Raw genomic sequence first — 24,282 nt, forward strand, 5'->3', positions numbered from 1 at the left:
TATTAACCTTCCAGCCTTCTCGCTCTTCGAACGACTTTACAATCGCGACTAGCGGTTCGCTTTTATCAACGATTGAGCCTCCCGCCCATTGCGCCCCTATTACCCCAATGACGTGCACAGCCATTCAAGCTTGGGCTTCTCTAAATGGAGGCACTACGAAGCGGATTCCTGGTTGGTGTTTTACCGATGCAAGAAGCGTATCGTCGTGTAAGATGGGGTTACTACTTGGGTAGTATTTGACTTAAGGTGCAAGATTATATCTGCAATGATGGCTTGACATTCTATGTGCAGCGCGCAGCCTACCTCTTAGAGCCCAAAAATTATCTTCTGTTCTACCCAACTACCAAAAGACAGATATGGGCAGAAACTCCATCTGCTGCCTCTGCAATATGAGGGATTTCGATATTTATCTGACAAGGCAGTATCGGGGTCCTCACGCCTAGATAAACTGTTGCCATGGCCTTTCCAGGAGTTTTGATGGTAATTCATTCGAACGTTTTTGCTATATTTTTATCTAACTTGAACTAGGTCCCACGAACGGGGACGACCCGTATTGGACAAGTCACTCCGTTGCGTCCCATAACCCCACTCTAGTTGCACAATGGATTGGAGATCACCTCCAGAGACCCGCGATGGATTCGAGGTGGCCATTTTCTGTGCTTTGAGACGAGAGCTTGATGCTGTTCGGCTTGTCTGCGATCGGATATGGTCTGACGATGGCAGAGAATACGGGAAAGCCAGAGGGGACTGGAACGAATACATTACCGGTTTAATTGGAAATCATAATGTTGTCCTTGTTCAACTACCACATATAGGCAAAGAGGCTGCTGCCACGGCTGCAGCTTACGTCCAAACGAGTTTCCCGAGAATTAGGCTTGCGCTATTGGTTGGAATATGTGGTGGAACTCCAAGAAACAATAAATCATCACAGGACATCCTATTTGGTGACGTAATCATAAGCCACAAGATTATGCAATACGACTTTGCGCTCAGCTACTCCGACGGTCCTGAGATAATAGATACAGGGGAACACATGAAATCAGGTCCTCACATTACCTGTTTTGCGGAGACGCTTCAAGGTGGGGAACCACGTCAGCGGCTTGAAGACCATTGGACCCAGCATCTAGAGAATGTACGACAAAGGGATACCAAAGGTATATACTCATATCCTGGCATTGACTCCGATGTCCTCTTCTTACCAAATTATCGCCACAAACATCGCGGGTTCCAACAGGGGGACCTAGAGTGTCCTATGTGCGCTTCACAAGGGGACCAAACGTGCTCGGAAGCGCGCAACGCGTCATGTACCGAACTGGGATGTGATGAGGCACTTCAAGTGCATAGGGGATTATCAAAGAGGAGATAACGGGTGAACCACACCAATGGAAGTGAAGAGAGGGTCCCAGAGCTTCATTTTGGCGTGATGGCATGTGGTGACATGGTCATTAAGTGCGCCAGTAACCGTGACCGAATTTCCCAGCCCGTCGGTGCTATCGCTTTTGAGATGGAGTCGGCTGGCATATTCCAAAGCTTTGCTGGAATTGTTATTAAAGGTGTCTGTGGCTATGCCGACTCACACAAGCACAAACAGTGGCAGGATTACGCCGCTGGGACCGCTGCTGCTGCTACGAAGGCCGTGTTAGAACAATTCACTCCACAAGACAGGCCACCAGCAGAACCTATTGACTGTAAGTCGTCCTTTTTGAAAGAATTAACCTATTGCTTTTGTGATCAATCCCATGGCCATACGGGCGTTAATTATCATCAGCCGCCAACCAGACTCTGCAAAAGCCTCTCTATCTTGTCCGACATAAAGCTTGGGTTAATTTTGTTGGTAGGGACCATTGCCTTAATGCAATCGAGCATAGCCTAATTAGAGAAAAAGGCGATACAATACAGAAATGTTTCGTCGTGTATGGTATAGGTGGTGCTGGGAAGACTCAAGTGTGTCTCCGATTTGCAGAGCTTCATCGAGATAAGTATGGGAAACGGACCATGTACAGGACACTGATATAGTTACTAACAATTAAAAGATTCTTAGGGGTGTTTGAAGTAGACGCCAGCACCTCTGTGACCATTGAGAGGGACTTTGCTGCCATCGCTGAGAAAATTGGGTGTAGGGCCACTAGTGATGATGGAATAGACTATCTGTCAACGAGTCAAGACAGATGGCTGCTGATAATAGATAATGTCGACTTGAAGGAAGGCTCGATCCGGAAATACTTCCCGAACACTCACCGGGGATGCATCCTCATGACGACTCGTAACCACCGCCTTGCTATTCCCGGGACCGCAGGAAACTATCAATTGGATAGCATGGATCCCGAAGAAGGTATATCTTTATTTCTCAAGGAAGTTCACGAATACCCAAATACACAGGGTAACAGGTTGATAGCCAGCGATATTGCTAAAGAACTTGGCTACCTTCCATTGGCCCTCGCGCATGCCGCTGTGCCAATTCGTCATAAGCGATGTCGACTCGAAGACTACAGGGAATATTTCCAAAAAAAAACAAGCAAAAGCTGATGGCTGAGCTCCCCGAAAAACATGAGAATGACACATACAGGTATTCTGTCTACACGAGTTTTGAGTGTTCGTTCGAAACAATGATCTCTTAACGAAACGGTCCCGTTGTTGATCGCGCTCTAGAGATACTGCAAATTTACGCGTATCTCCATTTCCAAGACATTCCGGATAAACTATTCAAATCGGCGCCATCTGGACGGGGTCAAAGAATTATCGATAAAGTGGCGGGTTGTGTAGACTATTTATGGTCGTTTCCCCTTTTCCCGTTCCTTCAACACAAAGGTTGTCAGCCAATCCCGAATGCAAGACAGCCAAGCACAATGAAAGACCCTGTCGGCATTAGACAGGCCTTCAACTGTATCCGGTCGCTACCGGAAACCACGGAAACCGAGGATGGCGAAAATACGGATGCGCTTGCGTTACTTGATTCCGTTTCTTTGGTTGAGTGTGATTTCAAGTCCGGTGTATTCTCAATGCATCCACTTCAACACGACTGGGCTAAGTTTCGCCTCACATGTAGCCAAGCAAAATGGGCCCGATGGTCGGCTGGGGTCGCACTGGCTCATTCTATAGAATGGCATCGCCTCAACGATTTGCGTAGACACCTCCTCCCTCATATAGATGCATTTTTCTCAAGCAGCAGCAACGATGAACCGAATGTTGCTTACTTGACGGCGGATCAGTCTCGAGTAGCAGCAAAATTCGCCCTGGTATATCAGGACAATGGTAGATACACCACCGCCCAGCTCATTCTTCAAGAGTCTTTGGACGGTTTACAGAATAGTCTCGGGGAGCACGATCCCGAAACACTCCGCAGCTTGAACAACGTGGCCGTCATATTAGAGAAGAAAAGGGAGCATTCTCAAGCCGCAGAAATTCCTCTCCGCGCGTGGGAGGGGCGGAAGTCGATGCTAGGAGAGGCGCACAAAGACACGCTCGAAAGTCTTGGTAACTATGCATTATCATTGCACGGGTTGGGCCAATTCGCAGATGCTGAGAGGCTTCAACGGCAATGCTTGGAAGCTAGAGAGCAGACGTTGGGGTCTGATTCGGCTGCCTCAATCGACAGCGTTGCTCATCTTGCTTTGACTCTTCTTGTGCGCAGTGTCAACGAAGAAGCCATAGAGCTCCTTACTCGTGCTCTCGGGTGGCGGTCAGAGAATCTCGGGCTAAATCACCCAGATACCATTCAAACGAGGGCAAACTTAGCATTGGGGCTAAGAGATTCCGGTAAAGTTGAGGAGGCAGCGAAACTCGGACGTGATTCGCTAAATATGTTACGGCAAGTATTAGGAGACACTCACCAAGATACGTTGGTGGGTATGATCGATCTTGCCACTACTCTACAAAGGCTCGGCTATGGTACTCAAGCAGAAAAATTAATCACAGAAGCAAGGGCGAGTTTAACTCAGTGCTCAGGACCTACTAATCTAAATACACTTGATAATCTAGCAACCTTAGCATCAATTCACACTAGGCAGAATAGGTACAAAGATGCCGAGGTATTATATCGGCAAGTACTCAGTGGCTATGAAAAGAAGCTCAACAAAAATCATATCTACGTACTTAGGATCAAGATCAATTTAGGTGGGGTCCTACGTCGACTCGAGCAATGGGATGAAGCAGAGAATTTATATCAAAGTGCTTTAGCCGGCTTTCTCGCGAATCATCAGCCCGGGCACAGTGATGTAATTCATTGCAAACTCAACCTTGCCACTCTATTACGCTACAAAGATAGATATGATAAAGCTAAATCTCTCTATGAAGATATTGAGGAGTCGCTTCAGGTGTCGCGTCTTGGGGATGAGCACAAGGCTCTGTGGTCCTACGGCTTTGCCTTCTGTTTGAAGGGTCTGGGACAATACGCAGAAGCGGCCAAAAAAGCGCGACAGGCTGTGGAATTTTTTGCCAAAGCTCACGGACCACATTCGTCAGCAGTTATGGATAGTCTTGGAAGCCTAGCTAACTTACTTTACCTGCAGAAGAAGTATGACGAGGCTCGTTTGATTTTTAAACAGGCGCTGGATGGCTACTCAAGCCTGGACGAGTCACCTACCTTGGCTTCAACTGTATGCCGTCAGCAATTTGAGGCAATGTGTTGTGAGATGGAAAAATTAGATAATTCATCATGGCCACGAAAGGCCGAGGCAACTGAAGGGGGAGGGATACGTATAAGTACTTAGACTACTATCCTCAATATTAAGCCGCAAACACCTTGAAATATGACCATGCTAAAGCATAAAACCTTTATCGTTCGTTATTAAAACAGAATTGTCGCGATGTATATTCTGCATTTCGTGTTGTCCTAGGCACGAACACGGCATGGTTAGAGGAACTAAAAAGCGCAGCCAACTACGTAAGATATATCAAGCCACCAATACTACCTACCTAGGTATTTATCTGCGGTCTCAGACACGGTCCGCTCTATATAGACCAACTACCTACTTCCACAACAAAACACTTTTCGGAACAAATAATACAGTGTGCTGTCGTTTACAAAGATCTGCTTAGGCTTGAAGATACTAAGCATCTTCTTGAATTGGCCCGTCTCGTTTTTCCTCGCAAGGCTCCACAAGTTGACTCGCAATTTGACGATGTCGTCAGGCGAGGCTATTACGCTCCTACTTATCACACGCATATTCATCGTGCTCCTGTTTATCGCGTCCCTATTCGTCACATTAATCCTTAGGTGTGGAACTCTCGCTATTGTCATCTACAGGATCTACCAACCATCAATACCTTCCGACCCCTCCCATCCTCTTAATACTGGTGAATGGCCGGGTCTTCCTGGTCCCAGAGGTCCCGAAGGCTGTGACAGTTCTGACGGTAATGTCGATCATGACGGTCGTGATGGTCGTGGTGGTTGTGACTGTCTTGGTGGTGATCCTAGACCTCGGGGGCCTCAGGGACCGCCAGGACCCCCTTGTCCTTGTCCTTGTTCTCCTTATCCTCCCTATCCCCCCGGTCCTACTGGTCCTACTGGTCCCACAGCTGAACCGGATCCTGGTAGTGGGGATAAGAGAGGCCAGGGCAACCAACAGGGTGCGACCCCACCGTCGCCGCCGTGGAACACCCGATACCCCATCCCTGGGCAACGGCGTTTAATAGAATGCCCTCGTTGCGGAACCCTCAACAAATATTGATATAACAAGAATCACTCACTTAATTGCGCCTCGCGGAGGACGAAAATGACTATGGGGATCGCAGAACATGGGAGATTTATAATAGTTTTCGCGGGATCTTAAAAGCCAGGTATTTTCTAAGCTTGTGAAAAGATGATTTCAATTAACGAAGCATAAGCCAGCGCGGCTACCTATTACATGAATGGGATAATTGGGGATTCTAGATTAGACATGTTTCATGTGAGAAATAAGGAATCAATATGTCTCTAGAATCGCTAGTAACGATGCAGCCCCTTCGCGGTATCGATCTTTACTCAACCTCAAGCGGAGCGTATTACTATTTGAGCAATATCATCGGCATTCTCTTCTATGATTTCAAGGAGTTGCGCATCTGAGTCTTCTTTTGATGCCAAGACACAACGCGCCTCACCCGGCGCATAGAGCTGGTAAACAAGGAGGTCTAGGATCCAACCACCGGCCCCTTCTTGGTGTTTTTTCCTTCCGCTTTCGAGGAGATCTTTTGTACTGCTGCGCTTTACCTCCCAAGGCTGTCCTGTTACTCGTTGGAAAGCTTCGAGCAATTGATTTTGAGACACTTGGATTGATCGCACTCTCACAAAGCGGTTCGCGGTCTCTTCCGGGCGCTTTAAAACACCGACGACGGCCTGTCCGATCCCTTCTAGCGTAGTGCCGGTAAATGTCTCCGAACCCTCGTCGTAAATGAGCGCGGACCGCTGTTTAAGGTCAAACCCCATCGTGGGGAAACGCTTGAGCGCCTAGGGGGTTTAAATCAGCCCTGGATGGTCCACATTACGCATTGACTAATCGCCTCACCCAGTCAATCGGATTGCCAATACTGATTCCCGTCCAAGTAAATTTGGGATTAGCTTGGGAGATGTCTTTCGCTCGGTCCCAAGCAACCCGCCTCTGGGCCCCAATGTCGTGGAATTCCGGGAGGCTCAAGAAACCGGGACCCCATCCGAACTCGTCAAGGATAAAGCGCTTAACGCCCGCGGCCTCGGCAGCGTCAATTAAGGCGACTTGGACGGAGATGCCGGCAGGGCCGATAACGGAAACCGCTGCATCTTGACCTACCAACGCCGCAGTCAATTTCTCAACTGTATATTCCGTCCTAATAACCGGGATTCCGTCCGGGAATTTTGATGAAGAATTAATGCGAGTTATTATAGTGACATCGAAGCCAGCTTTCACAAGAGCAGCTGTAATAGGTGTTCCGAAATTTCCCGCAGCCTAACACCAGTGAGCTAACGTGCATGTTACAAGGACTAGAGGTTCCCATCTCAAAAGCCTCAAGCGTTACTTACGCCAAAGATGACGACTTTCTTGATAGCCGACATGTTGTATTATTTTTTTCAGAGCGACGATTGATTGCCAACACGCTTTACAGCTGATATAAATCAGCACCGGGATTCGGAATTCGGAATTCAAACACGCTATGCTAAGGACATCGGGTTTCGGTGAGATCCTCTATTCCAGTCTTTATTTTATTTGGCCAACATAGATATTTTATCATTTACGGAGTAGCGATTCTTACAGTTAGGATATGTGGTGTGGCATACCCCGGATTAAACGTATTGGTGGTCGGGCTGTCTTATTAGTGAAATTCAACTTCAGTATTTTGAATGTTACTATCCTACCGGGAGCCAGCCACCGAAATAACCAAGGTTCTGCTAAATAATACAGTGATAAGGTTAATAGTGGTTTGAATATCCCCACAAAGTCGCATATGCTGTACTCTATCCACAGGAAGAACAGCCCTAGGTTCAATCAAGCGTGAGGCGTCGATGAGGGAGACACGAGTTGAATTACTACCGGCAATACTCTGCGGATGAGGAAGACAGACTTGGGCAGTTGCCTCCGAAAGGCTCTTCCCATAGCTTATATGTCGACCTTAGAATTCTCTTGTTTGTTGCACGCGAATATGTATCGTCGCGCCGTGCTCGTATACCCTCTCCTAATGTCCTTTTTTTACTCCTGAAATCCCATACCCGATACTTTATGCCAATGCAGATCATGCTTCACAATCATCCACCTTTGTTCGCATATCATCCACCTCTTGAAGGGCTCTCGTAGCCGGCCCTCTAATTTTCGAACTCTTCGAGTTCGATAGCTGGAAGGCTTCTGACCCCTCAAGCGGTTCAGGGTGGCCCGAGGCATTCTTGTACGGTCCGTAATTACTGCCGTAACTGCCGTTTCGACTCGCGAATATCTTGAATAGAGGCCACAGTGCTGGGGCAGTACCGACAATAGTAAGGACGTCCATCTATAAATGAGGTCAGTATACAGAATAAACGCAATTGGATCCGATATTAATCATCAATTCGTACCTCAGCACTACATTCGTTAGCATATTATCGTTACAACAATAGGGCAGCGAAAACTTACGTGTACCATAATGTTATAGAAGCCCAGGCAAATGTGATATCGTCGTGGTTGTCTAGATTTTGTTCGATGAGATATACTTTTACGATGGTAGCAACGGCCGCACTACCAATCAGTTAGCAACTTCGGGTATTTAAATAATATTCGATGTCTTACAAAATGCTTCCACCCATCAAGAAACACAAGCCAATCTTCATCTTGCGGGTAATATTGAGTTTCGTGATAACTAACGTCGGGAAAATCGCTACCACAATGTCGATGAAAGCATTATACGCCGCTTGGACGGTACCAGCAACGCTCCTATGGAAAGTCAACAGGGAGTTCTTCAACAAAATATTATAGTCGCAACTTACTGGAATTGTGGGCTTATACTTGGGCATGTTCCTGGAAGAGACGGATCCCATTGTTTCGCAGGAGGATCGCAGAAGCGGACAATAACTACGATCGCCAAAATGTTTAACGCGACCATGACAATAGATAAACCCCAAAGGGTAAACAGTTGCCATCTCTTCGCCGTAACCCCCATAAGCCGTACAAGGAAGATAATAATCGAAATTTTGCTACATGTCGAAGAAATGATAGACAAAGTGGGAGCGATAATAGTGTATTTGATGGCTTCGGAGAGATCGTGAGGGTCTTTGATGTCTTTCGTATGCTTGCCTAGACCATGGGATGCACCAACAGTAACGAGCGAAGAACAAACGATTGCGGCCAGCTAGATGATTCATTAGTAACAAGAGAATTTCGAATTCTATACCTCGAAAGTTGCAACATACCGCCCCAAGAACCATAAAGAAATCATCCCATCCAGCTTGGTGAATAATAACTGTTTCCGATACATTAGCGATCGTATTAATAGACACTATATTGGTTTCGACTCTATATTCGTAACTCTTCTGGAATAAAAACAAAAGAAAATTTTTAATTTAGGATTCGACGTACAGGCTCTTCCGCAAATTCTCGCAGTGCAAACGATTATGATTATCGAGCCGAGCACCCAAGAGACCGCGTAAAGCGTCGTGACATAGTCCGTCTCGTCAGCCATGACGGATTTTGTTGTTGCTGAGACTCGAAGCAAGGCGAGTAGTATTCACACAAAGCTGAGGCGAAGGCTATCCATACGGTAGTAGCCCTTATAGTCCTTTTAAAAATACGATTGGTTAACCGGCTTACGACAACTTCCGCAAAGAGTATATGGCTCGCCCACAACTGCATGGGAAATTTTCATTGGCTATACCCCGGGTTCCAACGTAATATGATTCCGTGCATATCAGATACCTGGGTCTATGTAAGGGGGTAGGGGTAAGAAGTTTACTGACAAGGTCCTTCTGTCATCCTGACCGAATACAGGGATCGAGGCAGACACCTCTCGGGAAAGTTACCAGACTCCTTGGCATTTCGTGGACCCTGTAGAATAATTTTCTTCAAATTTGTTATTGCCGGACCACCAAGATGTCCGAGAGCGTCTTTAAGCTTTCTTTTCAATCATGGTTAGCTTGGTGGGAACTTGAGATAGAGTTATTCAGACTATTTTAGACTCCTCGGAAAAGGGAGTAAGCGGCGCGGGTTGGTGTAATATGGAGAGCCTCCTCATTCATCGCCCAGGGGCCGTAAAGATTCATATTTCTCATTCGATTATCGTACCAATCTCCACCATGTTATTCATTGCAAAATTTGTGCTCCGTTGCAGAAAGGCCCAAGCACATGACGATCTTTTTCTGACAGGACGAAAATAGCGAAAGTAGTCAGAACGCGCGGTCGAATTTTAATTGCTGCATATAAATATATCATGCTTGCCTACTTGTGTACTATAGTGGCTCTTAAACGGCTCAGGATAGCTAACAAGAAGTCGACTATTGAGTAAATGCAAAGAAGACTTCGTAGAATAATATGATTATGTTAGTTAATATTTCATATGTAAATAAAAAGGCGCTTTACATATAAAATGTAACATTCTTACCAATTGAAGACATATTCCCGACTCTGCTCCCCTGTTGGTTCTCTCCACATCAGCGCAATCCCAAGCATCATTGCTATTGGTTCCGCACGGGTGTTACAGACGCTGTTGGTCCCGTAATGAAATTTGGGTCGTCGGGAGAGTCCGTTTCTCCCCGGTACACGAATTCTGTATTATTCAGTCTGTCGGGCATGCTAATAGAGAAGGGATGGGTGTTGGTGCAACCATAATACCATGTCGTACCGCAGTGTGGGATCCAAAACCTAGATGTTATTCGCCTCAATATGGAGAGCTGTCTGCTACATACCCTGGCATATACCTGTTTACTGTATTTGACCTGGGGATGTACTTAGGGGTAGGCAGTTGAATATCACTCACTCAGAGCCTTCTTTTCTTCTTTTCTTCTACCGACTTTCTTTGTCTGGAAATTCTTGTTGGTGTCGAATTAAATCAATCTCGTAAAAAAAATTGTTCATCATGCTCTCTGATACGGAAAGAGTTGAGGCCCTTGAGGCCGCTCAGAAGCTTGTAGCTTATTTATCCGAGAACTCTGAGACTTCTCGCTCTGAAGAAAACAGGGTACAGGCCCTGCATACTGCAAGCCAACTTACTCGATCCCTCGAGAAGCCCGAGGATTCGCTTATCAAATTTGCCTACCTGGTATGTGGCTTGCCTAGAACTTTTGGTGTTGGTTTAATCTGACCAGTCGGATCGCAGCCGTCAATCTTCATGGCGATTCGTTCTTGCGTGACCTTGAATGCGTTTGGTATAATCGAAGAAAAGGGGACAGCCTCCGCCCGAGAGATTGCCGAAAGGAATGGTGCCGACGAAATCCTAGTTAGTATGTTCGATCGGCCGTTGTATAATCTTGAATATACGTGTGGATTGCTAACTAGGGTAAAGGGCGTCTTTTACGCGTCCTCACGACTTACGGTTTTGTACCCGAGAAGGGGGATGGCTTGTATGGAACCAGCAAATGGACGAAGCATATGAACGATCGCCTAACACAAGGCATGATCAAGTTCATGTATACAACCCCCCAACCAATTACAAGTAGCCTCGTTTTTACTAACATACCCATAGTTATGATACTGCGATGCGAATCATGGCTATAACCCCTGAATACTTCAAAGAGACGAGCTTCAAAAACCCGGCTGATCCTCTACATGGTCCTTTCCAAAAGGCATTCAACGTCGATGCTGCCGTTTTCCCGTGGCTTACACGCCCGGAGAACAAGGAGCGTTGGGATGACGCCAATACCTTCTTTGAAGGTGACAGGGGTAGCCGACCGTCTTGGGTGAAGTGGTTCCCAGTCAAGGAAAAGCTTCTTGGCGGTAGCATCGATGCTAATGTACCGTTGCTGGTTGATGTTGCTGGCGGTCGTGGGCATGACCTTAAGGAGTTCCTTGATGAGTTTCCAGATATGGCAGGGGAAAAGTTTGTCCTTCATGATCAACAAGGAGTGCTTGATAGTGCCGTGGAGCTCCCATCCACAGTAGAGAAGCGTAAAATTGACTTCTTCACTGATAAGCCCGTGGAAGGTAAGATGCGAAATAGACCTACATTATTTCTTCATCAATCGCTGACCTAATTCTCTGTTCAGGTGCTAAAATCTATTTTATGAAATTTATTATGCACGATTGGGCCGACCCTGAATGCCTCCGAATCCTCAAAAACGTTACTTCGTCGATGAAGAAGGGATACTCGAAGCTTGTTGTTACCGATTTCATCCTTCCTAATACCGGATGTACTCAGCTTCCTGCCACATGGGATCTGATGATGTTGACCATCTTGTCGGCTATGGAGAGGACTGAGTCTCAGTGGCGAGAGCTTCTTGGTACTGCTGGGCTTACTATCGAGGGAATGTACCAGCCTCCCGGTGATGGACAAGGCGTTATTGTGACAAGCTTGTAATGGCCGTCAATTGCTTCATATAAACCCGAGTCCATAGACTTGGAACTACCGTAGATAGATCAACAAGACAATAGACTGATATTTTTGTCTAATTATCCTCATGTCGATGAAGATCGAAATGACATCAAGATTAAATTGCGAGAAAACTGTTATATGCAGAGTGGCGCAGTGGCGTATATAACATGTGTAGAACTCCTGAGTAAGTACCCCATATAAAACCAAGACACACTGTGAAACCCCTATTTGAAATACTTAGGTACATCTCCGTTCAATACCGAGATACCCGTGAAGAAAGTGCTAGTATGAATATGGATTAGTGCATTTACCCCACACTCAGCTAAAACAGACTGCCCGCCTTTAATGGCTCAGAATTCTATCCGGGTTCATAATAAATTTAAGCTATACTGTACAATTATTTGATACGTCTTACGTACAATTCGAAGTCGACGTTAGTACTTCGTATTTGGTATGTAATACAATGGTGGCTTAAGTATCTTGTCGGACCTTTTACTCCCTTTTCCAAGCCAAAAATCCTTCGCCCGAAGCCACGCGTGACCAGTTTCAAAGAATTTTCCTCCCTCGGCGGATTCAAATTCTACAGAACGAACCGCACGAAATCATCGTGCTTACCATCCCCGGTCTCAATGGTTTGAATTATATATATATTATTAGATATCAATCTTTTCTCTACTTAATCATGGTTTGAATCTGGAATTCGAGATTTGGTGGTTCTTTAAATTCTCATCCCTTTTCCACCCACATAGTTTTTGGCTCCAGTCGCACGGTGACCAAGATGGTTCCACCTCTTCTTCGGGTCATATCTTCTGCCATCCTTTTGGCTTTCGGCAGCCGTGCTTATAGGTTACCTAACACGGCCGAAGATAGAGCGTCATTGGTCCGAGATAAGGAATCCCATTCGCCGGATCTAAATGTGCTGGTCGACGTATTGGATGCCATGCATGTCATGCAGGAGGACTATTTCACGCCATGGCTTGGGACATGGCCCGACGCAATCGACTGGACAGCTGCCGTCATGGGCACGCACATCTCCGGCGCAGTGCGTAGCCTTTCCGAGGCTTTGATCCACATCAATTCGGACGAGGAAAGCTCCATAGATTGGAAATTTCAGTCAAATCTGGTTGATAAATATTTCGCACAGATTACCGCGTATTACTTCGGTCAAGATGCATTTGCCATCCGGAACGAGGCATATGATGATATCCTTTGGGTGGTGCTCGGCTGGCTCGAGACCATTCAGCTTGTGAACATGCATAGCGATTTGCATTTTAAATCAGACATCAAAAATGCAGCCACTCAACCCAAAACGGATAATCTTCAGAGGATCAGTGATTTCTTTTTAAACCAGACATATCATGGAAATCTCTGGATTCCTGCTTTCGCCCACCGAGCCCGTATTTTCTGGGATCTCGCATCTACTGGATGGGACACCAAATTGTGTGGCGGCGGAATGGTCTGGAATCCTCGCCTACTGCCATACAAGAACGCTATAACCAACGAACTATTTATCGCCGCTTCTATATCGATGTACCTATACTTCCCAGGTGATGACAACACGTCGCCATTCTTTGGTTTCGGTGGCTCTAATGATGATTCTGTTAATCGTGCCAATACTGGAGCAAGAGATGCGAAGTATCTAAAGGCTGCTGTGGAAGGCTACAAATGGCTTGTTGATTCGAACATGACCGACAGTCGGGGCCTATACACAGATGGCTTTCACATCAGTGGGTACACAGACACGGGTAACAACAATACAAAATGTGACCGGAGAAATAACATGGTCCTGTCGTACAACCAAGGCGTACTTCTCACCGGACTTCGCGGACTTTGGGAAGCGACAGGAGCTGCGTCGTACCTTTTAGACGGTCACAAATTGATTCGAAACGTGATTAAGGCAAGCGGCTATGATCTGACTTTAGACACACCTGTTGATGAAATTTCAACGATATATCCTAGACGGCTTCCAAGATGGCACGGCCTGGGCCGCGCAGGCGTTATGGAAGATCCGTGTGACGCAAGCGGGACTTGCAGCCAAGACGGGCAGACATTTAAAGGCATTTTCTTCCATCACCTCACGGCTTTCTGTGCCCCTATTACCACATCTGCGCCAGAATCCCCTACTGATCCCGAAATGCGCGCTTTCATTGAGATACAAAAATCACACAGTGAGGCTTGCTCCTCGTACGGAGGCTGGTTGAAACATAATGTGCGTGCAGCACTGGGTACTCGCGACAAGGCAGGAAGATTCGGACAATGGTGGACAGCAGGCCTACTCAAAAGCTGGGACGGGCCATGGCCCACCATGGAAGACGACGGGGTGCCGCGCGATGCAAGCGAAGTCGATTACCGCAATTATGGTGTGCCGAACGATACGACGTGGCGCGCTCAACCACCCAATAGCGGCAAGCCAAAGAGTCATCATCCGAATTGGCTGCATGTTGCGGATCCGGACCAAATACAGAAGCCTTTAGATGGAGACATTGACACCGACGCTGAGGACACACCGATGGGTGAACTTAAGAAACGCCAAGATGAAAATAGCGCCGTAAAGGACCCGAATAGGCGCGGGCGCGGCAGGACTATTGAGACACAGGGCGGTGGCCTGGCGCTTCTAAGGGCATATTGGAAGATCGCGCATGCGCCTTAGTTACCCGGGTACCTAGTGTGGCTCACGATGATGTCCGTGGTTTGAGTCCTCCTATGATTCATCGCTGGACTTTTCAATTCCTTTTTTTCTCCCAAAATGTGGTACGAATATTGGCGTCTCCCTAGCCACCGCAATTTTGATGTCTAGGGCAATTGTCGGTCTATTGGGATGAGGGGTGCATATCATCTAGAGGTGGGAAAGCAAATCGGAGAGGCGTCTTCTTTTCTTCACATTACATAGCATATACGCAGATACGAATGTACATAAACGAGCATAAACAGGGGCATCATGAGGAATGATCATGATGTTAATGACAATAGTCATTGAGCACGAGGCGCAGGTGTCGGGTTATACGATTATTCGGTGTAGATAGCTTCACTTAGATCAGGGCCCGCATACAAGATACCGTCTAGCATTACCAAATACCTAACCATCTTGGTACCTGAAATAATGTAGTGATGCACTAATTGCCGAGTCGCGACTCCAGAATTCTGAAGTCCGTAAACAAACAATGGACACAAAATCAGAGAGAATCCATATCTCAATAAGTTGGGAAATTCAAGAACTGGCTATCCTCGAAACAACCCCACAGCGTAGAAGCCATGACTCCCTCCACGCATACCGTACGCCTTGTTGATGACCCTCGTGATGCTAACAGTACAGTAGAGTAACACATCTTCCTCCTCTTTCATATCCCTGAAGCACGAGGAAATCGAACTTGTTTAGTCGTACAAATTCCCTTGCCCGTTTCCTTGACCATCCAAATACCAGTGCGAATATTACCAAGCTAAGTACAACTTAGCCTAGTTATCTCGCCACTCACTTCCGTTGCTCACACCACTCCTACTCTGCTCGGCATGCGACGACGCAGCCGGCGGTAACCCTTCGTCGTCGCTACTATCATCATCATCCAGTGCCCTAGCCAGCTCATCAGGATCTCTCATCTTAGCATCAGGATCAACCGTAGCATCCGTAAATTCATCCGCATCATGCTGCTGTCCCCTCTCGCGTTCATGTTCATGTACACCGTCATCAGCGCTAATCGAGATACCCCTAGATCCCCACTTGGATCTGCGCTGATTTCCGCCACGTCCACCTAACGCCGGCGCACTCTCCTCATCGTCGGCAGAGGCCTGGGCCGCGAATCGCTTGTTACCGAAAATACGCGCGAGCAACCAGCCCCGACGGATATCATCGGCGTCGACAACACCGCCACCCCGTAGCTTGACGCGCTGGCGCGTGTAGTATACCCAGAAAAAATCGACGTACAGCGCGGTTTGGATGACACCGAAGATAATAGATACGGTGCTCGGCTTGCGATCGTTGACGTCGAGCTCGCGCAGGATCCAGTTCAGGATGTATAGGGCGCGGTACGAGCCTAGCGTGATTAGATAGAACGAGTCGATAACGGTCGGGACGGTGGTTTCGCGGAGTAGGAGTAGTTGCGGGAGGACGCAGACGGATTCGAGGATGAGGGAGAAGTCGTACATCCACTGTTAAGAAAGTGTGTTAGTTGGTTGGGCACAGACTAGATGGTTTGCTCATTTGCTTGGATAGTATAGTGGAGGGGAAGGGAGGGGACTAACCGAGAAGAAGCCCCAACCCATTTTCCGCTCGAAAATGAGCATGGTGAAGGGCGAAATGAAAAGCGACCCCATCAATACGGCAGCGCCCAACTTCCAAGAAAGCTCGCGTTCTCTAGTCCGTGGGAATAGCCATCGCATAATAATTATGATGTAGAAGGACGATAGGATGTAGAATAGCTTGAAGAAGTAGTTCCATGTCGACGTCTCGGTAAAGAAATCCGTATATCTCGTGCAGAAGACGACGGCGTAGAAAACTTGTGTGATGAATGAGACACCTTAAAGAGCTGTGTTAGCCTAAATTTACGATGTCTCGACAGCTAGGAAACTTACCTTCAGCGCTCCGGTTCCGATGGATAGCGAAGATGAGGATACATTTGGAAAGTAGATGGGAACAGTCTCCCAGTATTCGGAATACCTGTCAACCATATTCGTTAGGTTTAACTCGTTTAATATTGCGGATGTAGAGGTGCAGGTATAATCACTAACATTCCATGCAGTCATCTTGATAGAGTGGTCTGGTTCGAGCTATCCTAGCTCTTAATGGCAGTTGGAGGTAGAATGGAGCTGTATCCGGCGGCCCTGATTCAAGAATACCTCAGAGCCGCAGAAGTTACCTATATTTCGGGGAATTTCGTGATAGTAACTCTCACGATGATAGTCATAAGAGCTTCGTGGGGGGAAATGAAGCAAAGAAATGTGGGTTTAGTATGTTTTAGGCAGACTTATTGTGAAAGCTGAAATTAAAATCATGTATAAGGAGAGGTGTCGCGAAGGTCACGCCTGCCAGGCCTGCATAGCGATGACGACCATTACGTGTATCCTGGGAAAGTGGGTCCGACATTTTGTTACACTAAGCTACCGTAATAGTACTAGCCTCAACGTATATACATATGCACAAGCGTATTGTTAAAGTACCTAAGTACCTTCTCAGCTGCATTGTGTGGCTTGTGAATTCCCGCCTCATCACATTAGCCACCTCCTATTATCCCCTATCACCCCCTTATTATCCTCCTCTCGTCCTCCTTCACGACCGAACAACCAAATGGTAGCACAAACAAGGCAAGTACCATAGAAATCAGAACCGGGCGATCAAATTATGTGACATCTTTCTTCGCCAAGGGAAAGCACCCTATAGCGCAGACGAGCATCCAGTTCCCTGAGTCAACAACAAGAAACCACCCGATCAATATGCTTCTACTCGGTCGCGTAGATGTAAGCCACCATGCATACGAAGAAGCATTACTCGAAAGAATCATGAAACGTAGCACGAGCCACCTAACTGTGCACTGAACTCGTAGTCAAATTCATCGAACCAATCGACGAGATTAAATCTTGCCAATCTCTAACTTGCCAAAGGGTAGTATCGAAATAGCAAAATGCCTATAGAATGGTCAACAAAGTTTATCAAGACGAATAGTATATCTTACTTATGTTCACGCCGGAAAAGGAAAATCAAGTAAAATTCACCAGATCGAGCAGAGTTTGATCCAGGTAGACCCCTTCACCCCCTACTCTCTGTGCATGTCACTCTGCGACTTAGAAGCCGTCCGACGAAGAATCCTTATCTGAGGATTCCTCAGATTCTTCCTCAGATTCTTCTGCATCTTGAATATACATTTGCGATGCAACAGGTGATAATCTCCATCTGGCTAACGCATCCTTCGAGCCCTGTAGATGCCACGTTCCAAACTCGGATAGTCGAAAGAAGCCACGGCGATGTCTTCGGTCTACCATCTCAGTGTCGGCGTCGTCGGTGACAGGAGTCAGTGAATCAAAGGTAACCATGTGCGTGAAACCCGCGGAGGTAAGCGGCATGAGTGCACTATCGAGAACCATGCGTGGACGAACTCCCACAAACCCATTCCATTCTGAAAGCGTCAAGAAGGGTCTATGATGAGGTGTGAACGGAAGCGAAATGCATAAATTGTCTAATTCGATGACCTCTTCGAATGGAAACCCGGTTCTAGCCTTCCAACCATTGGCCATGATGGCCTGGAATTGTCTTAGGTCGGGAGGTTCGCTATCAGGTAGGCCGATGTTAGTTGTTTCGTGGGAGAAGAAGTCGACCAGTCCAGTGCCTCGTAGGGTTAGCCAGTTCCAAACAGCCCAGGCTTCAAGTGAGTTACACGTCTGTCGGAACTCTAGTACTCTTCGGCGCATATCAATCTCGCGGTCAACGCAGCTAGTGCATGGCTTGTGAATGAATCCGGTAAGGATCTCGGTACTGACCCATGGGCGGGCTGCCTTACTACACCACCATTTGCCTAAGATGGAGTTGCCCTCGAGCTCGACTCCCTTGATACCAAATATTGTCTTACCCCTGCATTTTTTGGTGAACATATCGGGTTGGTTGCAGAGCTTGCAGTAGGGAATTCTAATAGTAAGGACTCGATGAGGGAGTTCACCAAGCCGCGCTCGCAAGGCGTTGCTGTCTGTGTTTGGCGCGTCGATCTTCTCGACGTTTCCGTTCCTGTTCAATCTGCTTGCCTTGCGAAGCTGCGGTCCGAGCCCAATGACTGTTTTATCGTAGTAAGTCCTTAAAGGATCGCAACGGTCGCATACTTGCCGAATCAAAGGAATTGGTTGAACTGGCGGCCAGGCAAAGTTCTCGCATCGAAAGAAAAAATTTCTGTCGAGGAGATGGTATTCTTCGTCGTGCGCGTTGATGAGATCTTTGTTGTCCAATTCATCATACTTTTTGCAGATTCCGAAGCCATACTCGCTTATGATCCCGCAATCGGGGCAGTGAAGGCGTTCGAGGCGACACATGATCACGTCAAGAGAATAGAGAGTCTATTGATACAGTTAGAATCAGATTTTGATCCGACAACATCATAATATGTGCGATAGTGACAAAGAAAGTAAAAATCTAGAAGTGGAATACTCACAATAAATCCAGAGGGAGCTCTCGTAAACAATGCTTTAGTGATTTTTGCGACACGCGCCAAAGCTCCTTGAAGTTCATGATACTGATTACAAGATCTATCACGGACGCAACAGGATGCGACAATGCGACAGGATACTATTTGCCTGCATAATTAGTATTTATTGCTAAAGGGTGTTAGGAGTTTTGAGGTTTACCTTGTGTAATGGCTTTGAGACAGCTTGGCCTTGGTAAGAAAAAAGAAATCGTGAGGCTGGAAGAAGAACTCGGAAAATGGAGTTAGGGCTTCGATGTCAAAATGTTGAAAAGAAATAGTAGTATTCCGTAATGATGAGACAAATGCGACCGCCTAGAAGCTGAGTTGTTCAGCTACCAGTAGAGCGTGCGCCACGAAGAAAAGGAGAAAGATTGAAGTGTATTGTGTGAAAGCTTGGGTGAAGGGTGAATGGTAGGACGAAGAAAGAAGAGATATTTTTTCTCCGAAGGAACAGTCGACCTTGGTAGGAAAACAAGAAATGAACGGGATGGCACTGGTTAGGTGATTTGATGTGCGATTTTTCCCCGCCGTTGCCGTGGTACTCTAGTCGAATAATCACTTAGAGAGGAAGGCACACTAGGTGTTTGGGAGCCTCAGTACGCTATAGCCCATCATATTGGTGGCCTTTTAGCACGTCTAGGGGTTCAAGGGCCTAAACATCCAATCACCATCGGCATAACACAAAAAGGGGGTTAAACAGTGCCTCGAGCTAAGTTACCTTCCGGTGGTTCGTGGGAATCCAGTTACTGAGAGTCTTGATACGCACCTAATTCTTCAGGGGTAAGGCCTTCTGGATCACTCGCCTAAAGGCATATCAACTGGACATCTCATAACTAGGCAGTCGCAGTAGACAACGTAGAAGCAGTTTCCCATTCCATTACTTCCCTATAGACTAGCAACTCTCCTTGTGAAGTCCGAGCTTTTACCTTAACTAGGCAGCCACCATACATAATAGGAGCTACCACGATTTCGTTTTTTCTTACTATATAGGTACCTAGGTAGGTACTTAGGTAGAGAATGAGTGAATGTTTCACCCTGATAACGTCTTGAAGCCAATTTTTGCTTTGTAGGGAAGCGTGGGTATTTGTAGTATTTATATTCTTGTCCTGAACGACTCCTCGTTTTTCTATAGTAGTATCCATAGTTAACACCCTATATTGGCAGTAAAGAACAGGTTTTTCTATAAAGGCGCCTGATGGTATGCCCGCCAGCAAGTGTATGACAACCCCAAGCAAAGCTTGCTGGCAATAATGAGTTATAGGATAAATTGTACCTAGGTATAAAATATGGGCTAATCTGCCGAATGCAAATAATATTCTATCATTACTACCTATTATTCTTCCATGCTATCTAGTAGCGCATCTACTACAGTAGGTAATCCATTATTTAGGATTTGACGGGAAAATATGTATAGCCCGTAAAAGATGGAGTGACTTCAACATACGTAGAGAACGTACATTCATACAGGTATTGAGGCCTAATTAGTTAGATATACCTAGATATACCCATCTGCATGGAAATGCTATAATAAAATGTTAGAATAGATGTATTATAATACCACAGGATCTCCAGCGGAAGGGTCAGCTCATGGTCACACCGAGAGTTGTTTACCATCTACCGCTATCCCAATTATATTGCAATGGTATGTCGCTTATGACACTCTAGAATATCTTAGGATGTGAAGCATAATACAAATGCCGATCCCGCGTATTCGTGAGTTCCTCAAAGTAGGATTTTATATACGACCCTTGTATCAATACTGAACACCTACCTGAGCAGGAATTCACCCATAGTCGTCTTCAGGAGATTGCTATGATTCAGAAAGTCAACACCCCTGAGAATCCGAACTTAACGTTGGGTTAGGCTTCTTTAACTTTTTGGGGCCGAAATTTAATCTCGATGCTAGCGGGAACTAATGAGATAGCCACGTTAAAGGAGATTCGAGCTTGGAGGACTCAGGAGGAACACTGACACAAGAAGTGCATATTACTTTCGACAACAGGGTTGATATTCATGGATTCCGGCTTGATATGAGTATTAAATAGTCTATAATATCTTATCTTTTCGGGTGAATTGAACCGTAGCCACTGGATGTTAGTTGTAAGATGAAGCTGTAAGATGATGCGTTTCGGAGATACGAGAGAGGAGAGGTTCAATTATCGGAGGTCCGAAAATGAGACGCCACAACGCCACGCGCCACATCGGACTTGTAAGGTGGGGGCATCCGTATCGCAAGCCACACTTCAATCCATCAATTACCTAAATTTGTGGCACGTGTTGCGACGCGTCTAGCACTTTTGGAAACTACGTCAACTTTATTGGGCTGTATTTACCATATAACATTGGAAGCGATGTAATCCGAGAGGCTTTTTTTCTGGATTGTACTAATCAATTAGTATTAGAAGACAACATGGCTACCAGTAAGCAAAATATACTTACGGGAATTTCGAACACAAGCTCACAGAAACATTAGGTCGTGAAGAGCGCATGCAACAGCGTATGCGCGGGGCTGGGTATGTAAATTCCCCTTGAAAGCTGAAATTGATATATATTCTAATATTCTGGTGTATAGACGTCATGAAGTTGCCGATGACTCGTTTGGCTTCATCCTTCCCGGTGCCGAAGTATCTGAAGCATCTCCCACTCTCTCCCCACCAGCACCTCCTCCGCCTGCCTCTATACCACGGTCGGAACCGAATACTTCAGCGAAGCGACGACGATTGAGCCTAGATGCCGGCCTACCAGACTCGCAGCCGTCCTCTAGTGCCACTAGATCATCGAGGAGGATATCAGCCCGAATTAGTGGGGCAAAAGCAGATCCCTACAATGCCATTCAAGAGGAGAGTCCCGAAAATGTACCGGAACCCTCAGCAGATCCAAGTCCGGTATTACAGGAGGAACCACAAGAGGAACCACAGAATGAGGAGGAAACATTAGAGTCATTGCCGGCGGTCGTACAGCGACCAGTATCCCGCGGATCAGTAACCTCGCGAGTATCTGTCGGAGCCATAGCCGAAGAAGTCACCGAAAGCCCAGCCGAAGCCCCAGGAAGTGGGCATAGACGACGAATTAGGGTCCCCGAAAGTCTTACTCGAAGCGCAAAACTCTTAAGGACTGTGACGAACGACGAAGCCGAGGGTACAGCCGAGGTAACATTATCTTCACCATTAGCACGAAAGAGCAGAGCAAGTGGAGCTACTTTAGGCGCGATTTCGGCACGATCAACTCGAACGGCTGCGAGAACATCAGTTGGTTCGCCAATCGATGAGGTTGACGAACTTTCGCCCACGAATCGACGACCACGAAGGAGCGATGATACAGCAACCACTGGCTCTACACGATCCACACGAAGTCGGAACAAATTGAATACCCCTAGTATAGTAGATGAGCTATCTTCGCCTCCCGAGGCCGCAGGGACTAGTAGTGCTAGAAAACCCAAGCTGAGGATAAAATCTAAACCCGTGGCTGAGGATCAAGAAGCTGAAGATGAAGTTCAACGAGAAGAAGTGGAGGCCGATGATGAGGGAGCTGAGGAAATCAACGCTCAGACAGCTGCCCGAAAGATTGGTCGAAAACGACCGCGAACTAGTCCACCCCGAGAACCATCGCCAGAGTTGCATTCGAGGGTTGAAGAAACCCGCCCAAGGAAGAAAAGCAGACAAAAAAGAACCCAAGAGAGCCCTGCGAGACAATCACATCCCAAGCCACCAAACAATAAGAATAAGCAGGCTTCAAGAAGACGAAGCGACGGCGAAGCAATTCCTATTATTGTGCAGCGGTATACAAAACACATACATCTCAACGAAGATGACACCGATGCAGATATCCTCAATTCCGATATTCCATTCGCCAACCGTGGCGGCGTTAATGTGATTGACGTGTTATCACAAATATGCGACGAAGTCATTGAATCTAGTTTAGAGACGCTTCAACAGGCTGCTATTAACGCGAAAGATTCAGCTACGAAGAAAGAATTTAGGACAAAATTGCGAGCTTTAGAGGCATTTCAGGAAGAACTACGAACACGACTGTTAGAGCACGTAAGTCATTATAGTAATGCCATAATGTGTACTGGCTAATGATTTTTAGACTATTGTACTTGATACGATGCACGCGCTTAAGAAACGGGTGCGATCGGTGCAAAAAGAAAAGCTCACACTTCGGTCGGAAATCATGCGCATTCGAGCGGAGAGGGAACAGGTAGCCTTGAAAATGGATGCAGTGAGGATTCGTCACGAAACAGCCAATAAAGAATCCATGGTATGTCTCAATAGCTGAATTATCTGCCATTTACTTCATGTTGCTAATAATTCTACTAGCACCAGCTAGGACTCTCCTCTGCGATGGATGATATCGAATTGGCCATCGAAAACGGGAAATCAGCGCCCGACCTTGATCCAAAGGAACAGAAAGCAGCCGAACTCTCCAATCTAGAATTGTTAATTTCTCAGGTGGTTGGTCAGGCTAGCGCTACTGGCGATGGTGGTGGGAACCTCAAACAGATCAAAGACTTCAATGCTTTCCTCGAGCGCACGGCTGTCGCTCTGGAAAGAAGGTAATATAGTAAATAACATGGGGGGCCGAAGAGAACGAAGTCAGATCAATACGATCTCATTTCACTTGATGCTCTCAATCACCTCAGAAAGTAAGCAGCATCGACAGGTAGCCTCTTCAAGATACCCAGAACATCAGAATCGGAATTAATATAAACCGTACGGCGGTGACTTATTATGAAATGGTCGGCGACTAAATCCGTAGCTGACCATGATTATTGATCATTATAATTGCAATAATACATGGATGATAAAAATTGGTTAATCTAGGAATATCCCGCCTTTCCATGTGGGTATCAGGGGTATCACTTGAGCCGCCAAGCTTTCAGCTTCACCTAGGTAGAATGCTTAACACCACTACCGAAGCCTTCGACGTCATCACAGCCACAATACGTCATCCAAGATATCTAATACCCGGCAATATATAAGAGAGAAGGATCCATTTTCGAATTCGAATTTAGGTCAATGTGCGAAATTCGCAGACCCTTACATAACCCATCGCTTTTCTCGGCCGAGTTAGAACCCCTAGCTAAGCTCTCAGCCCTGAGCCTTGGCAGAACATTCAGACCCTGGGCGATCAATCTTAGAGCCTTTGGTTGTCCGTGGCACAGCCCTAGCTAATATTTCCTACTCGG

The 24,282-nt window shown here is 46.6% G+C and overlaps 11 protein-coding genes across 11 annotated transcripts; 7 read left to right on the forward strand and 4 right to left on the reverse strand.

Annotated features, from left to right (window-relative positions):
* Positions 1–485: 485 nt before the first annotated feature.
* Positions 486–2,026, forward strand: F4822DRAFT_141466 (uncharacterized protein). Its single transcript, XM_051452858.1, has one exon. The coding sequence runs from the start codon at positions 602–604 to the stop codon at positions 1,364–1,366; it is 765 nt and encodes a 254-aa protein (XP_051318579.1). The 5' UTR covers positions 486–601; the 3' UTR covers positions 1,367–2,026.
* On the forward strand, positions 1,094–2,686 carry F4822DRAFT_141461 (P-loop containing nucleoside triphosphate hydrolase protein). The gene is made up of 3 exons (XM_051452857.1): positions 1,094–1,688; positions 1,769–1,979; positions 2,034–2,686. Exons 1-3 carry the CDS (start codon positions 1,424–1,426, stop codon positions 2,524–2,526), a joined length of 969 nt encoding a protein of 322 aa, XP_051318580.1. The 5' UTR covers positions 1,094–1,423; the 3' UTR covers positions 2,527–2,686.
* Positions 2,687–4,771, forward strand: F4822DRAFT_141451 (uncharacterized protein). The gene has a single exon (XM_051452856.1). It carries the CDS (start codon positions 2,847–2,849, stop codon positions 4,707–4,709), a length of 1,863 nt encoding a protein of 620 aa, XP_051318581.1. The 5' UTR covers positions 2,687–2,846; the 3' UTR covers positions 4,710–4,771.
* Positions 4,772–4,842: 71 nt separating this feature from the next.
* F4822DRAFT_141752 (uncharacterized protein) lies at positions 4,843–5,819 on the forward strand. Its single transcript, XM_051452863.1, has one exon. The coding sequence runs from the start codon at positions 5,121–5,123 to the stop codon at positions 5,667–5,669; it is 549 nt and encodes a 182-aa protein (XP_051318582.1). The 5' UTR covers positions 4,843–5,120; the 3' UTR covers positions 5,670–5,819.
* A 149-nt stretch (positions 5,820–5,968) lies between these two features.
* On the reverse strand, positions 5,969–7,006 carry F4822DRAFT_426016 (NAD(P)-binding protein; the record flags this gene model as incomplete). The annotated part of the gene is made up of 3 exons (XM_051460462.1): positions 5,969–6,424; positions 6,483–6,899; positions 6,974–7,006. 3 exons carry the CDS (start codon positions 7,004–7,006, stop codon positions 5,969–5,971), a joined length of 906 nt encoding a protein of 301 aa, XP_051318583.1.
* A 64-nt stretch (positions 7,007–7,070) lies between these two features.
* F4822DRAFT_141699 (uncharacterized protein) lies at positions 7,071–9,748 on the reverse strand. Its single transcript, XM_051452862.1, has 7 exons — positions 8,994–9,748; positions 8,828–8,877; positions 8,405–8,766; positions 8,208–8,351; positions 8,055–8,156; positions 7,997–8,003; positions 7,071–7,932 (listed from the first exon to the last, which is right to left on the reverse strand). Exons 1-7 carry the CDS (start codon positions 9,094–9,096, stop codon positions 7,681–7,683), a joined length of 1,020 nt encoding a protein of 339 aa, XP_051318584.1. The 5' UTR covers positions 9,097–9,748; the 3' UTR covers positions 7,071–7,680.
* Positions 9,749–10,784: 1,036 nt separating this feature from the next.
* Positions 10,785–12,047, forward strand: F4822DRAFT_392293 (S-adenosyl-L-methionine-dependent methyltransferase). The gene is made up of 3 exons (XM_051457188.1): positions 10,785–11,035; positions 11,092–11,549; positions 11,612–12,047. Exons 1-3 carry the CDS (start codon positions 10,998–11,000, stop codon positions 11,920–11,922), a joined length of 807 nt encoding a protein of 268 aa, XP_051318585.1. The 5' UTR covers positions 10,785–10,997; the 3' UTR covers positions 11,923–12,047.
* Positions 12,048–12,303: 256 nt separating this feature from the next.
* Positions 12,304–15,017, forward strand: F4822DRAFT_392296 (glycoside hydrolase family 76 protein). The gene has a single exon (XM_051457189.1). The coding sequence runs from the start codon at positions 12,716–12,718 to the stop codon at positions 14,585–14,587; it is 1,872 nt and encodes a 623-aa protein (XP_051318586.1). The 5' UTR covers positions 12,304–12,715; the 3' UTR covers positions 14,588–15,017.
* Positions 14,884–16,779, reverse strand: F4822DRAFT_141799 (ER lumen protein retaining receptor-domain-containing protein). The gene is made up of 4 exons (XM_051452864.1): positions 16,660–16,779; positions 16,504–16,588; positions 16,174–16,448; positions 14,884–16,080 (listed from the first exon to the last, which is right to left on the reverse strand). The coding sequence occupies exons 1-4, from the start codon at positions 16,672–16,674 to the stop codon at positions 15,391–15,393; spliced, it is 1,065 nt and encodes a 354-aa protein (XP_051318587.1). The 5' UTR covers positions 16,675–16,779; the 3' UTR covers positions 14,884–15,390.
* A 930-nt stretch (positions 16,780–17,709) lies between these two features.
* Positions 17,710–18,942, reverse strand: F4822DRAFT_426021 (uncharacterized protein; the record flags this gene model as incomplete). Its single annotated transcript, XM_051460463.1, has 1 exon — positions 17,710–18,942. One exon carries the CDS (start codon positions 18,940–18,942, stop codon positions 17,710–17,712), a length of 1,233 nt encoding a protein of 410 aa, XP_051318588.1.
* A 2,446-nt stretch (positions 18,943–21,388) lies between these two features.
* On the forward strand, positions 21,389–23,883 carry F4822DRAFT_141828 (uncharacterized protein). The gene is made up of 5 exons (XM_051452865.1): positions 21,389–21,514; positions 21,568–21,607; positions 21,667–23,134; positions 23,184–23,354; positions 23,414–23,883. Exons 1-5 carry the CDS (start codon positions 21,505–21,507, stop codon positions 23,651–23,653), a joined length of 1,929 nt encoding a protein of 642 aa, XP_051318589.1. The 5' UTR covers positions 21,389–21,504; the 3' UTR covers positions 23,654–23,883.
* The last annotated feature ends 399 nt before the right edge of the window (positions 23,884–24,282 follow it).

This window comes from Hypoxylon trugodes (assembly GCF_022578975.1).
Source record: "Hypoxylon trugodes strain CBS 135444 unplaced genomic scaffold F4822scaffold_2, whole genome shotgun sequence".
Taxonomy (NCBI): domain Eukaryota; kingdom Fungi; phylum Ascomycota; class Sordariomycetes; order Xylariales; family Hypoxylaceae; genus Hypoxylon; species Hypoxylon trugodes.